The sequence below is a fragment of the Aphelocoma coerulescens genome, chromosome 10 (assembly GCF_041296385.1).
Source record: "Aphelocoma coerulescens isolate FSJ_1873_10779 chromosome 10, UR_Acoe_1.0, whole genome shotgun sequence".
NCBI classification, from domain to species: domain Eukaryota; kingdom Metazoa; phylum Chordata; class Aves; order Passeriformes; family Corvidae; genus Aphelocoma; species Aphelocoma coerulescens.
Genome location: NC_091024.1, coordinates 207,868 through 222,914, shown reverse-complemented (window position 1 = coordinate 222,914; position 15,047 = coordinate 207,868). Strand labels below are relative to the sequence as shown.

Genomic DNA, 15,047 nt, shown 5'->3' with positions numbered 1-15,047 from the left:
ACAAAGGTAAATGATTCATAAAACTCCATACCAGTGAACACTTTCCTGCATCTACGATCAACTATGTTTAAACATTTAAGACAATGGGACCACTCACTTTCAAGTAACAGTTCTCAAGAATGAAGAACATTCAAGGTGATTTTCTCTGCCTACTGAGAGTAGCTGATGCCCATCTGTTGAGACCTGTTTTGACAGAATTTAATTCCTTTGCAGGTTTTTTTTTGTGTGTTTATCTTTTTTATAATGCTGTCTATCTCACTTCTCTTAAAAAGCACAGTCCTAATCATGGTACATTCGGGTAGTCATGGACTTGTCTGTTCACTAAAAATTTAGAAAGAGAAAACATAGTGAATGAACTGGCAAATTCTAAATCTATATAAATGTGAACAGTGTAGGTTATTTTCTTTCTGCAAAGCATGCAGGAAAAAGCTAAGGATATTGAAAAACACAGTTACAAAAGAAACCAAAAGAAACCAAAAAAAAAGGAGAAACAGTGCAGACATAAAGGGTGCACCCATCCATATGTTGAATAGTGCAGAAATTTGTCATTGTTTCAATCCCACAAACCAGACAAGAAGAACAGATGTAAGAAGGAGCAACAAAGATGCTCAGAGGCCTTCCTACAGAGCAGGGTAAGAGATCAGGACCCTTTGGTTTAGAAAATAGGTAACTAGAGGTTCACAACACTGCAAACACTGCAAAGAGAATTAGTAATTAAGCTTCTTGAAATACTAGAACTACAGAAAACCCAACAGTGCCAAATCCAAATCACAAAGTTCTTCCTCACAATAACCAATTAAACAGAAGTATTCATAACAGGATCATTGAGAAATGAAAGTATTTCATTTCTCAAATGAAATGGGGGGTACAAAATTAGACTTGATACAGTCATAGAAGACTGGTTCACCGGAAGTTTCCAAAGAAATCCCTAAATTACTGACTGTTTGAATTTAGGAAGATAAACCATGGAAAAGGGCGCTCAGATGATGCTTTGTGATCCATCTCTGACAGGTTCTGCTCTACTGGCCATCACAGGTAGTACAAGGTTAAAGGGACTTTAGATATAAACCAGCATAAAGGTTCCTCTATTTTCGGTCTAAAGGCATTAAGATTTTTAAAAGACATTTCCAGAACTGGAATTAACAGGATTGTCATGAAAAGTAAAAAACTACTAACAGATTTTAGACAAGCCAATGAAACTCTTGTAGTGAAGTAGATTTAAATGACTGCCAAAAACCCCACACAGTCTGGCAGAAGCAGTTTAACAAAAGTTGGCTTATCCTTAGAAAACTGGAAGAATACCTGGTCCTTATATCACCAGGTTCATGTAGATCATTACACATGATACAATAAGAAAATTAATTGAACTGTGCGCAGACCATAATGATTACTAGAAAAGCTTGCAATATTGTTAATTCCTTTGTCTATCAACACAGGAAGCGGACAAATTTGTTATTAGAGGCCTACAGGTCTTTACCCTGCTCAACCACCTTTAGTTTGACCTAAGAATGCCTTCTGTGTTCACAGCTGGATGTTTTTAAGCAGAACCTGAGTTCTGAATATCTGCTGTAGAAATACTTCAAGAGCCAGTAAAAGCAATTTTCAGAAAGCCGTCTCCTTCCTCCTCAAAACAGTTGAATCTACAGAAGCTGTGAAAAGTGAAGAATGCTTCCTGTCACCTTTGTATCACAGCTTTCTGACAGCATCAGTAACAAAATCTGGCACACAATCTCCTCCCAAGTCAATACCAGACTTGGAAATAGACATCTGTGGAAAAAAAGCACAAGTTCTTTAAATGCAGCATCACAGTATTCCCCAGATATCCTGGGGATAATCTGTATGAGGCATCCCAAGCAGTAGCAAGGCTATGCCCTAAAGAAATCTGGATTAAAGCATGCTTTGTGCATAGAACATTCTAAATGTATTCCTAGCTCAAGGTTAAATACTGTTTCTTTCTAAATATCACCCACGAATTAGGATCACATTATGATATCTGTATCTTCTATTTCAAAAGAAAGATTTTCCCCAGTGATCCCCAGAAGCTGGGTACAGCTAATCAAATTAACCTTGAATGACTTTCCATCTGTGCCCAGCACAACTAACCAAACAGAGGAAATAGGAGCAGCCCGGGGGAGCAGCCTAGCTGGTTCTTTCTGACTTCTAAGCACATCAACAGTTTGTTTGGCTTATTAGAAGAAAAAGCTGTCTGTACAGCCAATCCTGAAGACTGCTGGGTTCAGGTCTGCCACCTTTATGTATCAAACTAAACCTGTATGGCCCGTACCACTCTGTCCTCAAGTTTTGTCAGGGAGTACAAAAAGCTGGGAAACACAGGGATTTGAAATGCAATCTCAATTTGCCCAGCGCTAGGAATGGCAGGCAATGGTCGTATGAGAAAACTATTTGGTTATTTCACTGCTCACCCCAAGCAGTTCTGCAGCGTCAATTTCTACAGCGTCAATTTCTGCAGCAAGGTTAAATGAAAAAACACGTCTTTCTGCTAGAGCTTGTGTAAACAGAGATACTGTAACCAACCTCACCTCAACACTAGGGAGAATTTCTGGCAACTTTTCATTTTATCCAGTAATAAGAAATCTTTCAAATTCTCTACTCAGGAATCACTTCAGTCAAATTAATTACCAAAGCAATTCTCTTAATTTTCAAGTTTAGTGCAGAGTGGAGCCTAAAGAAAACAGCTCAATTACCTGCAAACAAGATTTTATTTCATTAGGCAGAGGCGTCTGCCTTGATTCCCAGTGATAATTCGTGAATGCACAATATTGTTGCCTTATAAATAACACATCTATTTCTATTCAGGAGCCTGCTCCCCGCACTGAAACAATGTCACTAATAAATCTCACAGCTTGTAGAGCTAGAGCTGACATCCCCCCTTATTCAGTATATACCTTTATTGCCATACATGTGTATAAGACAAAACGTTATCCAAGTACTTTTTAAAGGTGAAGAAACAGCTATTTAAGAAACAAGAGTGGCTTCATCAAACTAAATATAATATGAAAAGTCTAAGGAGGGGAGGGAGAAGGAAGAGGATAACACACTAAAAACCCCAAAACCAGCAAAGAATGCCTTCCAACACAGCTACCTCCACAAATCCTTGTTCCTACCCCATCTCAAGTAATGCTGCTTGTTAACAGCAGCACATTGTTATTCAGAAGAGATCCTAGTTTAGTGCCATATGTCCAAATCACCGGTCCTGTCTGTGCCGAGATTTAGTAGGAGCAGAGCACGAGGTGCCTGCGCGAACAGACTTACCAGACAAATTATGATGATGATGTGTGAATATCTAATCAGAAGAACTATTTATGAATAACTGGTAGTGTTAAATTCCATTATACAGTCTCTCTTCTTGGCATTTACCAGATCTAACAAACTATTGCCATTTTGTGTTTGTACTCTATGCCGTCAGGAGCCTTTCTTCAAAACAAACTCTGATGGACTTGATCAGAACAAATGTGATAGTCAAAACCAATTTTTAACAAATGCTTTTTAGTTTCAGTTGCTGTCATCTTTTCATATAAAACAAAACCAGATATATAGATGTTTGGGGTTTTTTTTTCAGACTACAAAAGTTGGAAATGTGGATTTTAATAGCAATTTAGTAATTGTCTTTTTCTCATATTTCCTCCTTTCCATTTTTAACCCATCTCTTAGTGATTTCAAGTTAAATGCTGGCTTTTCTTTGAGGAGGAGTTTAACCTCATGCTAACATGTTTTGGCTGCTCCCTCACTTCCAGCTTCAGTTCCTTGTGCCCAGAGCAGGGGTTCCAGCCCTGCCCTGAGTCCCCCGGAGTGCCCTTTATGTGTTTTATCCAGTGTCACTCTCGATGCGTGACTGTCATCGTAACTGTTCAAACCCCAGCTGCTCAGGGAAGGTGTGTGGGGAACTGTCACCCTGGGAAGCCCGTGGCCCCCTCTGAGTGACGCCATCCTTAGAAACAGCATTCATGTAGGTTCTGTGGGATGCCAAGTTCATGAGGGAGGGAGAGCGGTGTCTGTTTCTGTGCTTTGAGCTGTGATTCAGATGTGGGCCCGCACAAGTGGAGGAGCAGTGATGGGGCAGGTCCTGGCAAGGCCCTGTCCCACAGAGTGCAGTCCTGAAGCAAAAGACCCCAAGGCTGCCCCAAAATGGCCCCGGTGCCTCCCGGAGAGCTTGGGAATCCCCTGCAGGCCTGTCCTGTTCCATGTCTTTATGCAGAGTAAGGCCACAAGATACTATTTTTTGCCTTTGGTCAGGGGCTGGTTTTGCAATCCATACTTCTTACTTTGGTTGTCTATGGAGGTTTTCTTCTCAAAGTTTGATCCTGAAGGAATGACTGAAAAAATGGTGGGTTTTGGTTTTGCTTGTTCGTTTTGCTTTTAAGAAAAAATGCAAATTCCTTCTTTCAGGCTTCACTTTCAGTCTTTCCAAGTGCTAATACAGTGTGGGAAAAGTGTAAAAAATTATACAGCCTTCTGTATAACCAAATCATGCTGAGCAGGTGCAGACTTTCTTCATAGGAAATTGGGCCTTCCCATAGTTTTGAGATTTTTCTAGTCAGAGATTTTCCTGATATATTCTTACTTCAGAGTAACAGCATGGTGGAGCCCAGCATACGTACAAGATCTGTCTGTGTGCAACACAAAGAAACGTAAATCAGTTCCACATGTTGACGCGGTCGTAGGTGTCCATGGCTGGAAAAGCAATAGACAGTTGCTAATAGGTCCAAAGGCTTATATCCCAGGAGAAGATATTTCAACCTCCAGGCTGTTCAATTCCTCAATTATTGTTTTGGCCTCAAAAATTCAATCTTCTTTACCAGCCTAACTTATTTATGGGTTGCACTGAATTGCAACCAGAGAGAGCAGAAAGCTGAAATAAATCAACCACTGATAAAATTGTTTAAGCCTTCTTGTTGGTTGTCTGTCTATTTTTAAATCTCAATTTAAAGAGACCATATGCAGAGAAATTTATTTTGTTTTATTCTTTCCAACTTGTTCTTGGGGGAATGATGGCAGGTCCTGCCTTCCCAAGGACTGGGCACAGGTTCAGCCCCACACACAGGAGACAGATAAGGGCTCCCCATTTGCCTATCCCCAAACTCCTCTGGCAAGCCACTATGTGATCTAGAGCTGTTCAAGTGGAAAGAGGAATGCGTTTCCTTTTTCATATTTGGCAGTATTTCCCCATGACCACCAGGATACTGCTCAGTTGCACATTTTCTCTCCAAGTCTTGTAAACAAAATGCAAAATCTAAAGTAATTTTCATCTTAAGCAAGCAAAGAAAGATCTTCACCAAAATGTCTCAAATAACAATTTCCATTAGAAATGTGGTTGGACAGCCACCCTTGTAAAAGAACCACCGCTCTTCTGCAGCTCAGCAGCTCCCCATAAAGATCTCTGCATGCAGTGGGTTATGCAGAGACGTGCAGAATGATCACCAGCCCCACATCATTCCTCAGCTGCAGCTCTTGCCCCCTCACCTTGTGCTCCAGTTGACAGTCAAGAGAATGTGACACCACAGCAATTAAATTTTTAAAAAAATTAAAATCACAAGAGCACCCTCTAAAAAGGTGCTGTAAGCATGTTACTCACGACAAATTTTGTAAACTCAACTACCTTCTACATACTACAAGGCATACACAGCAGGCTGCAAGTCTCTGCCTCCCAGAGAAATGGCTCATCTGGCAGAGCGTTCAGGATTTATGGTTGTAGTGTACTCCCCAAATGGCTCTTCTCAACTGCTGCACAATGACTACTTCACTTACAAACCTGCATAGGAAAGGGTTAATAATTCTACATATACACTTCCATAGAGCACAGAAACCAGTTAATTATTGCAGTTCATTTACAAATAGAACAACTACAGATATTATGTAATATAAATTATTTAAACTCATATGAAGTAAAATAATTTATATAAATACTAATTAACACTCAGTGGTGCTCATCACCTTCTCTGCATTGCGTTATTTCCTTCACTGTTTTTGGAGAAAGTTAAAACTCCGCACTCGCTGAACATCCCATCTTTAAAATTTAGTAAATTGTCTTACGTTACAATGTAAAATGTAAACAAAGTATGTATTCTATCACTATCTGTTAAAACCAGGTGGGGCAGTGCTCTTTATCTCTTCCATGACATCTCTTCCCTGGTAACTCCCTCCAGAGAAATATTTTTTCTGTTAATGGGCTATCAAGCCTCACCGCATGACTCATAAAATTACATCATCCCATTGGGAGATGCTCCGCCCAGGGGGAGGAACCAAGCATTCCTACCTGGATATAATCTGAGGTTTGGACCACCACTCAGCCCTTACCTACTGGATTCCCAGAGGACAAGAGCTACATAACTATCAGTGGACCTTCAGAGGAAGACCAGACCCTTCTACAGGATCACCACTTCAACAGAACCATATCTATCACTTCAGGAGGACTGCAGCCACCATTTAATTGGACTGCTACCACCACCCTGCCCAACAGGGTGTCAGGTCATATCCTGACCCTGTCACTTTAAGCCAGTGTTTCTGTATTATTGCCCTTATCTTAATTTTCCGATTAAATTTTAATTCTGATTTGGAATCTCTCACTGGTTTGCTTTCAAACTAGTACATAAATTTTAAAAATTATACGTAATAAGATTTTTAGATGAAGTATCCCACTTCAAGAAGGACATCAAATACTATAATAAAAAAGGCCATCCGAAAAACATCACATTTCCTGAGCTGAAGTGTAATTAGTACATTTATGTGAGGCTATACAAATCAACATGCTGTGAGTATCTCCCTCCACAAGCCCAAGCATCTTGGTGTACATATAGCACATATACACTGTATTTACACTGTACCATCTTAGTGATTTCAACCCATTGATATACGTTTTCTGGCCAACTTACCATATGCTTTTCAGATGGCATTTACATTACCGTTTATAGGGGAAATACTAATATTGGACACCTAAAATGCTTATCAGCCATCATCTTAACAGCAAATTTTAAATGATAGCAAAATTTTAATGTCATTAAAATAAGGAATTACATTTTTATTACTACAATTCTCACTAAAATACGTCATTCTCTAAGTACCTAAACTCATAAATCAAGAGAGAAAAAATTGAGTACAATGCCTGTTCATGTCACACACTCCCCAATGACCCTTACATAAGTTTAAATATAATTCTTGTCGGAACTACACAATACACACGTAGATGGTAGGTATGAGGGTTTCCAGTGATTGCTATAGTACATATCCAAGTTCGGAAAAGAACCACAAATTATTGTTTTTGAGGGTAACTAGCATGACAAGAAGCCAAATACTATAAACGCCTTTGAAAGTTTTCTTTGATCACACTGTTGCAGACAATTTTAAACTCCGACAGTTTAAAACAGTATTTATATCAGTGCTGACACACTGAATAAATACCACCACAATATGCAAAATACTTGTGATTTAGCAGCATCTTTTCCATCAAAATAATCCTGGGGGTCAGATAAACACAGTCTCAAGTGTGATTTATTGAACATCTCAATCTGCCTGATTAGACATTAGATTTGAATTTTGCTGGGTAAGGATGATGGCAGGGCCAACTCCAGAGTAGGTGATATCACCATTACTATTTTCCAAACCTAGGTCCTGCATCAATGTTAGCTTTGCCAGGTGTCAACTGCAATGGAATTCTGGGGTAGCTGACTTAAAAAGGAGATAAAACAAACACTATATTCTTCAAATTGAAAAATTTTCCCCAGGACAAGAATGAAAATAAGTCTGGACCACACCGGATTGATGAAAATTAATACATCCTGCCCAATCTTGTAATCATTAAGATAGATTTTTATCTGCTTTCACCACTTTGAAAGAACAACAGATAAAGTAAGAAAAGCTCAGGGCCAGCATCTTTTATTATTTATTATTTAAATTACCGTGGAAAAGTTATCCAGAAGAAGTGTAACTTTCCAAGGAACACGTTATCTTAAACAATAATGCTTCATTCTCCATCCTGCTGACAAGGTTTTCTCAAACTACAGAATTTTAAGTACTGCCTAAACTAGTATCCAACCTATTACTTTTCATTAAAAAAATAATTCAAATTGTAAATGACTGCTATTCATTAAAATGTACTTTTCTTCAACTGTAAGCACATTTCTGAATGATGTCAGGTGAGGCAGTAAGGAACTGTTAACTGCTGAAGAGATATAAATAGCAAATAAAAGCACTTTAAGAGTCTTCTTCCATAGGTATATCCTCTTGTAGCTTCTGCACCATTTTGTCCTCCAGCTGTTTTGGTGTACCTTCAAAAAAAAAAAAAATCAAATTCAACATGTTTCTCTAAACCCAAATAACTGTTTTTTCTTGAACAATATATGTGTCTATTACACGTGAAACAGCCTAAATACATTGCTTGAAGAGTTGTTTATGAGCAAACCCAACAAGCTCAAAGGTATTCACTGCTAACCTCCATCACCTCCTAAAACCTGTTTTAGCAGAAAAACTGATGCTGTTTATATGCAAAATCTAAAATGCAGTCAAACCTGTGTTTTCACCTGCTATGACAAACTGATACAGCTGCCAATACCTGGCAGAACCTTGCAAAGGACTATAAAAATTTATTACTTATTACAGATCAATGGCCTTCTCACATTAGTTTTTACATGAAGATTTAAGCCCTCCTAAATGCTGTGTTGGACAGCAAAAACATTAACTCTCAACAAGACGGCCAAAAGAAAAACAAAGAAAAAGAAAAATCCAAGATCTAGATTTGATTTTGCTCTCTGCCCAGTCAGAATTGCAGAGTACCAAAAAGGCAGCTGGCGTTTGACCAACAGATGTACCACACACTACTGTGCATCATTCATTTAACACAAGCAAAGCCAAACACAGAAACAAACACTTGGGTTTATTCTTTTGAATTCAGATCTTTTTTCTTTCCTCAAAAAAAGAAGGGGGGACAGATTAAACCAAAGTTTATATATATCTGGACAAAAATCTAAGAAAAACCACAGAACAGACTTTTAATTAATACCTAATAATGAAGGTAATTTTTATAAAACAAGAGCTAATGGAAACGTTTTTAACTTGTCTTCATTACTTCATTAAGTGTATTTTTCCAAGTAATTAGTTTATTTAAAATGTGACTTTACTGAAAGAACAGTATTTTCATGTAAGTTCTGTTACACTCAGTGAAGTACAAAAAAAGCTGCTCTCACAATTAACTGACAAATTCAAGCAGCAAAGTTGAACTCCTCTGTTTTATATCATTCAGTAGTAGAGCCTGTTGAGTTCAACCAACCAGTTCAAAGGGAAGACTTAGATAAATGTACTGGTTAACAAACATGCAGCTCATGGACCACCACATGTTTAGTGCAATTTAAAACACACAAAATAAGGATGAATGCAGGACTAGATAAATTAATTGTAAGACAAGTGTACAGGATTATTGATCTGTAGAATGAGTCATTCGTCCTAAAACTGTGCAAGCAAACCAGTAAAGCAAATTCTTACCTGCATGGGGAGCACGAAGAAGGTGGATGTTCTGTTTGACTTCTTTGATGTCTTCTGCCTTCTGCAACTCTTTGCTCTTCTTTAATCTGGGAAAGGGGAAAGCTAGATTTAATTACCTTCAAAGAGGAGATGTATGCTTTCATTTTAATGCATGGTATCTCTTGCTAAAGGTATGTATAGTCTGTAAATAACTATGATTATGAGGAAACAAAGATAAAAAATATTTAAAAACCAATTCAAGAAAATACTGGATACAAAATCACAAAAAAAATGCAGCACTGTACCAACTCCTATCAGAAATTTGTTTAAACTTAATACTCTGTACAACAAACAAGTTCTTATAATTGAGTGTCCAAAAGCTACATTTCCTTGGACAGCCAGTAACACAGAGTAGAGCCCACCAAAAGTATTTTACCCCATCCCTTGGATGACTGTGTATACACAAAGCAAATAACTCTTTAAAATTTGATCATCCCATTTCTGAAAAGATTGTCTTAACACAGAAATAATTCTCACCTGTTCATAATAAATCTGGCTTGGCGTTTTTGCTTTATTTCCTCCACTCTCTTCATTGCATCCACTGAAATAAAGCAGAAGTTGTTTTAAATGTGTTTAAATCCCTGCAGCAGAAAATCCATGCTATTTTTGCAAAGCAGCTCTACCAGTACTCCCATAATATGTAAATACCACAGGCAACTCTCACACTATATAGAGGAAGCTATTCTTTCTTCAAAGACCAGGAGGATAAGGGAATATTCTGTGTAGCAACTATGATTACTTGTATTTTACAACTTATCTATGCTTCCACTTTTGTGCCTACACATAATTTCTATTGTTAACCATCACTGCAAAAGACTACTTGAAAACAGATGGAAGTTACCACCTTCTCCTTTGCAGTCCTCCCATTTTATAGCAATTGATTCTATGAAACAAACTGAAGTGGAATTAGCACAAACATAGAAACAACCACATCAATGTAAAAGGCTTGCACTGGGAGCCTCTTCAAAAGCTGGAAAACCACTAAGGGGTTTTGAAGACAGTAATTCAAAATAAAGGACTTCGGGTCCTCTTTTTCTAACCATTTTCTGAAAAAAACCAATCAAATGAAACTCCACACCTGTTTACAACTCAAACCTCCTCCACACATTAAGAATTTGGACACGATTTCAGTAACTTCAAGCACAACCACTAGAAGCTGTCAATACTCAATGTCATCTTTTGAAAACACATTCACGATAAGTAAAAAATCCATCTTTTGTTTTTTTCCTAAAATGACTCACCAGTCTTGTTCCACAACTCTCTCTGGTATTTCACAGGTTCATTCCTACGTTTTTCAAATTCAAATGAATTATCCTGTATCAAGAAAAAGTAAATACAGACTATATGCAGAAGCATATCTATATCAATACATTCTTATTATAGCACTCACTCATTTAACTTCATATTTTATAGGATTTTTTCCCCCTTTTCAGAATCTCTGTTCTTAGATTTGAACAATCATTAGAGATAAATATGAGAAGGAAACCGAGTGTTTGACCTCAAAGTGTCAGGAGCCACAGGGATTTGTCTGAAAAGAACTATTTATCACAACGTCCCTCAGCTATTTTCTATTTAGCAAGACAAAAGAACAGAGAAAACCCATGCAGAATAGGAAATACAGAGTAGATTATACAGCTGGAAGGCAAAATTGAAAACCTGTAGAGTTGAAAGCATTTATTGCTGGACAACTATGTTCTACTCAACAGCTTCTAATTTTGAAATGGCTAAAAAAAAACCAACCCAACCACTATTTCATTTTAAGAATGTTGAAACAGTACGATTTGAAACTGTGAAATATTTCAATTGATAACTCTGGCATTTGGGACAGCTGCCATCCCCCAACTATGTCCCCTCATCCCCATGAGCTGAAGATGAAAAAACAGTTTCCTGACCTCTTTTATGCCAGACATTTAGCTTTATATCAGCTTTATCTGAGGACTTCTCCCTGCCCAGAGGCTGTTTTTTGTTGAGGTAAAGCAGAGTTACACAGCACTAAGTTCATGTACTGGCTTTATTCTTAAAATACATTATGTATCTCAAAATTGGAACATACTGTCACCTATTTAGACATGTATAAAGTAATTCTAAATTCAGTTATTTTCAAAGAGGTAATTCAACATAGCCAGAAACAACTCAAAAGCAAGAAACACCATTACTGAAGATGCTAATTAACCACGGCTTTTCAGAGTCACCTCAAAAAATAAAACCACATTCTTTCCCTTGAAAGATCCACAGAAGGCACTGTTTCAAAACGCTTACTAGATTTTTAATATTCTGTAAAAAAATAGGTAATTACGTCACAGTAATTCTTAAATTATTTAAGGACTGTCCCACAAAAAGTGAATGTTTAATATTTTCACCACTGAAGCAATTTTGGTTTGAAATTGCATTTGAGGTCTCACAATGTTTTGCAAACATTCCTATCTATGCAAAGACTGTTCCTACAAATTGTAAGCTTTTAAAGAGACTTCACAGGTAACTATTTCAGGGGTCTACATAGAGGTACTTGCTGAGGTACCTGGTAACTCGGATTATTTGTGCAGAAATATGACTATATGTACAGAGAGTAGAAGATTTATTAGTAGGAAAAAATGCCTTGGAGTTGGGAGCCACCACGTGTTACCAACAGACACCGGATACACCGGCTTCCATCCCGAAGTGGGAAGATCCAGGTTTTAATCAAGCTGAATGAATAGCTCACTCTCAAGAAACTCTCACATTCTCTTCCACTATCCCTCTTTTCTCGAGCTCATTTCATTAAATGACAATGCTTTAAGCCACCTAGCCCAGCCTGTCTGCCATGGGAAGAGCCATTTTAGTGTGCTAATGTAAAGCATGAGCCAGTTCAGCTTCTTACCACTGTCAGTTCTTTGCCAGCTGCTTTACGGAATGCTTTAGTCCATCTCATCTTTCTGGGATTTCGCTTCTTTTTGAAGTTTCTGTGGCATTTTGATTTGCAGAATCTAAATATCTTAAATAAGAAGGGGGTGATAATAAAGAAAAATCTTAGTCAAATCACATTATTCATGCCCCACTGCAAGTGTGATATCAAACACTAAAGTTACTCTAAAAATACTGCTCATTAGAAATTATATTCATCTTTCAAATGCCAGTATTTTTATAGAAAATACAGCTATTAACAAAAATAATTTCAAGCACTAATATTGTTTTGTCATTATAAAGTCATTTTCACAGCTGCCAGGGATAAGCATGAGTACTTACAATTAAGCTGATTGTAAATAAAATATACCTGAGTTGTGAGACTTATCATCTGCAAAAATAACCATAAAAACAAACCTCTAGTATGAATAAACAATTTTCTACAGCTGCCAGCACTTTTTAGATACAGTACCATCCTGAGAACAACAAAAAATCCTCACACGTCTCATACTGAATGCAACACACACACAAAAACATCTCTTCTCTGGGATGCAGCCTTAGGCCCCAAAGATTATCATGCAGGAGTCCTAAACACATTAGTTAAGTCCTGGACTGAATTTACTGAAAGCAGTTAAAGCATAATGCCAGAAAGTTTTAATTGATCTTTTTCTTTTTTTCCCTATTTTTCTACACATTCTACAGAATGCTAGACTCTTCACTTAAGAGTGGTCAGAATTACATGTTATTCATGAGGTTTTGAATACCCTATTTTCCTACAGCCATACTCTCCTTCCCATCTAAGTCAATTCTAAAGAAAGTTAATAGAAACTTTTAATTAAGGCAATCATCTTCGAATAACTTTTTTTTTACACTCTTCTACCACGTTTTTTCACCTCAATTTAGGCACACCTGCCATTGTATTTTGCCCTTTCATAGATTATCTGTTCACGACTAAGCTGCCACTGTGCTACCTTATCTAAAAACACATCCCCTGTGGCCGTTCTGAGCTCACAGACCAGTGTCAGTGCGCATCCACCCCCAAGCTCTCCGGAGCTGTGACTCATGCGAGCAGCACGGCCCGGCCGGGATCTGTTCTGACGTCTGGGCACGGGAAGGAAGCGATTTGCGCAAGCTGCGCTTCGCACTGGGGGCTCCAAGGCCCCGCAGCATCAATGAGGAGCGCGGCAGAGGCTGGAAAACTATACACAACATTTTGAATACAAACTTGTCAGCCCGGTGCAGAGCCCAGAGTGCCATGCTCCTGCTGTTCTGACAGCCTCAGCTGGGTGAATCACATCAGATCCCGGAGTCACAGCTTTTCCCAGAGCCCCACGAGGGACATGCCGGCCCTCAGCGCCTGCCTGCGGTGTCTGCTCAGAGCCGAGCACCCACCTGCTGCCACCTGAAAATTAAAGGATGAGGATTCTGTGTTCTGCGAAATGTATTATTTCTTACTAAAAACTGAAAGCAAATAATTCAGCCTCCACTCTTGCCGACGGCCATACCAGCTGCCAAATTACTATGTCGCTCTAGGTCCTTATATTTAAATATCAGTAAGACATGAATTTCGCAGATTCACAGAATAGTCAGAGTTGGAACGGACCCACAAGGATTACCGAGTCCAGCTCTTAAGTAAGTGGCCCGTGGAGGGATCGAACCAAAAACCTCGGTGTTCTCAGCACCGTGCTCTGATCAACTACACTCATTTCGGGCTCCCGTCCGCCCACACACACAGGCGGTGCGTGCGGACTGCAGCACGGCCCCGTGCCGACGGCCAGCAGCGACCCCGGCCCGGGACAGAGGCTCTGGCTATGAGCGCTCCGCGTGGGGCGCGGCCGGTGACAGCGATCCCCGCCTCACAGGCCGGGCCGGCACAGGGAACAGCCGTGAGCGCTGCGGGGAGAGCAGCGCCGGCGCCGGTGCCGGTCGGGCGGTACCTTGCAGTCGTTGCGCACAAACATGACGCCGTGTCCCGGGTAGATGGGCCCCGAGCAGAAGTAGCACTTCTCGATGCGCATGGCGGCGGCGGCGCGGGCGGAAGCGCGGCCCAGCTGACCGGAGGCGGTGGCGCGGGGCGGGCCCGGCTCCCGCAGCGCCACCGCGCCCCCTGCCGACCCCGCCGCGCGCCGCGCACCGCGCCCGCCCCCCACCGGCCGTGAGCGGGCCCACACGGGTACAAGGTCCTGATGTATGTTTGTAAAGGAAAAACTGTGTTCCAAGGGCGAGAAATTAACGAATCGGTACTAACATATGGATAGACACAGTAACCCAAGGAAGAGAAAGGGAGTTAGACGTAGATTTTTAAGTCTACAGTTGATTTGCTGTAAAATTCAGGCAACAGTTTTTGTGCTGTTTTCCTATCTGTAAAATCCAGAATCTAAGCAAAATTTGAAGTCCTGTCTAAAACCAATGGCTCTGCACACCATACAGGTACCTATTACTCCTTCTGTTCCCTCTCCTAGAGTTACTTGTTTATTGTGAAAGGTCCTAAATCCTAGGCCCTGTACCTTCCTGAAGTGTTTGGAATTGGAGGTCTTCTCCGTATTCAATTGTAGGATGCTGTCCCAGCTCTGAGTCTGAAATTTCCTCACCACATAAGTCTTTACCACCACAATCCCTGCTTCTCCATTTAAAAG

General features: G+C 39.7%; 1 protein-coding gene across 1 annotated transcript; it reads right to left on the bottom strand.

Annotated features, from left to right (window-relative positions):
* Positions 1-7,874: 7,874 nt before the first annotated feature.
* On the bottom strand, positions 7,875-14,470 carry RSL24D1 (ribosomal L24 domain containing 1). The gene is made up of 6 exons (XM_069025882.1): positions 14,349-14,470; positions 12,389-12,502; positions 10,773-10,845; positions 10,009-10,072; positions 9,493-9,578; positions 7,875-8,282 (listed from the first exon to the last, which is right to left on the bottom strand). The coding sequence occupies exons 1-6, from the start codon at positions 14,427-14,429 to the stop codon at positions 8,209-8,211; spliced, it is 492 nt and encodes a 163-aa protein (XP_068881983.1). The 5' UTR covers positions 14,430-14,470; the 3' UTR covers positions 7,875-8,208.
* Between the last annotated feature and the right edge of the window lie 577 nt (positions 14,471-15,047).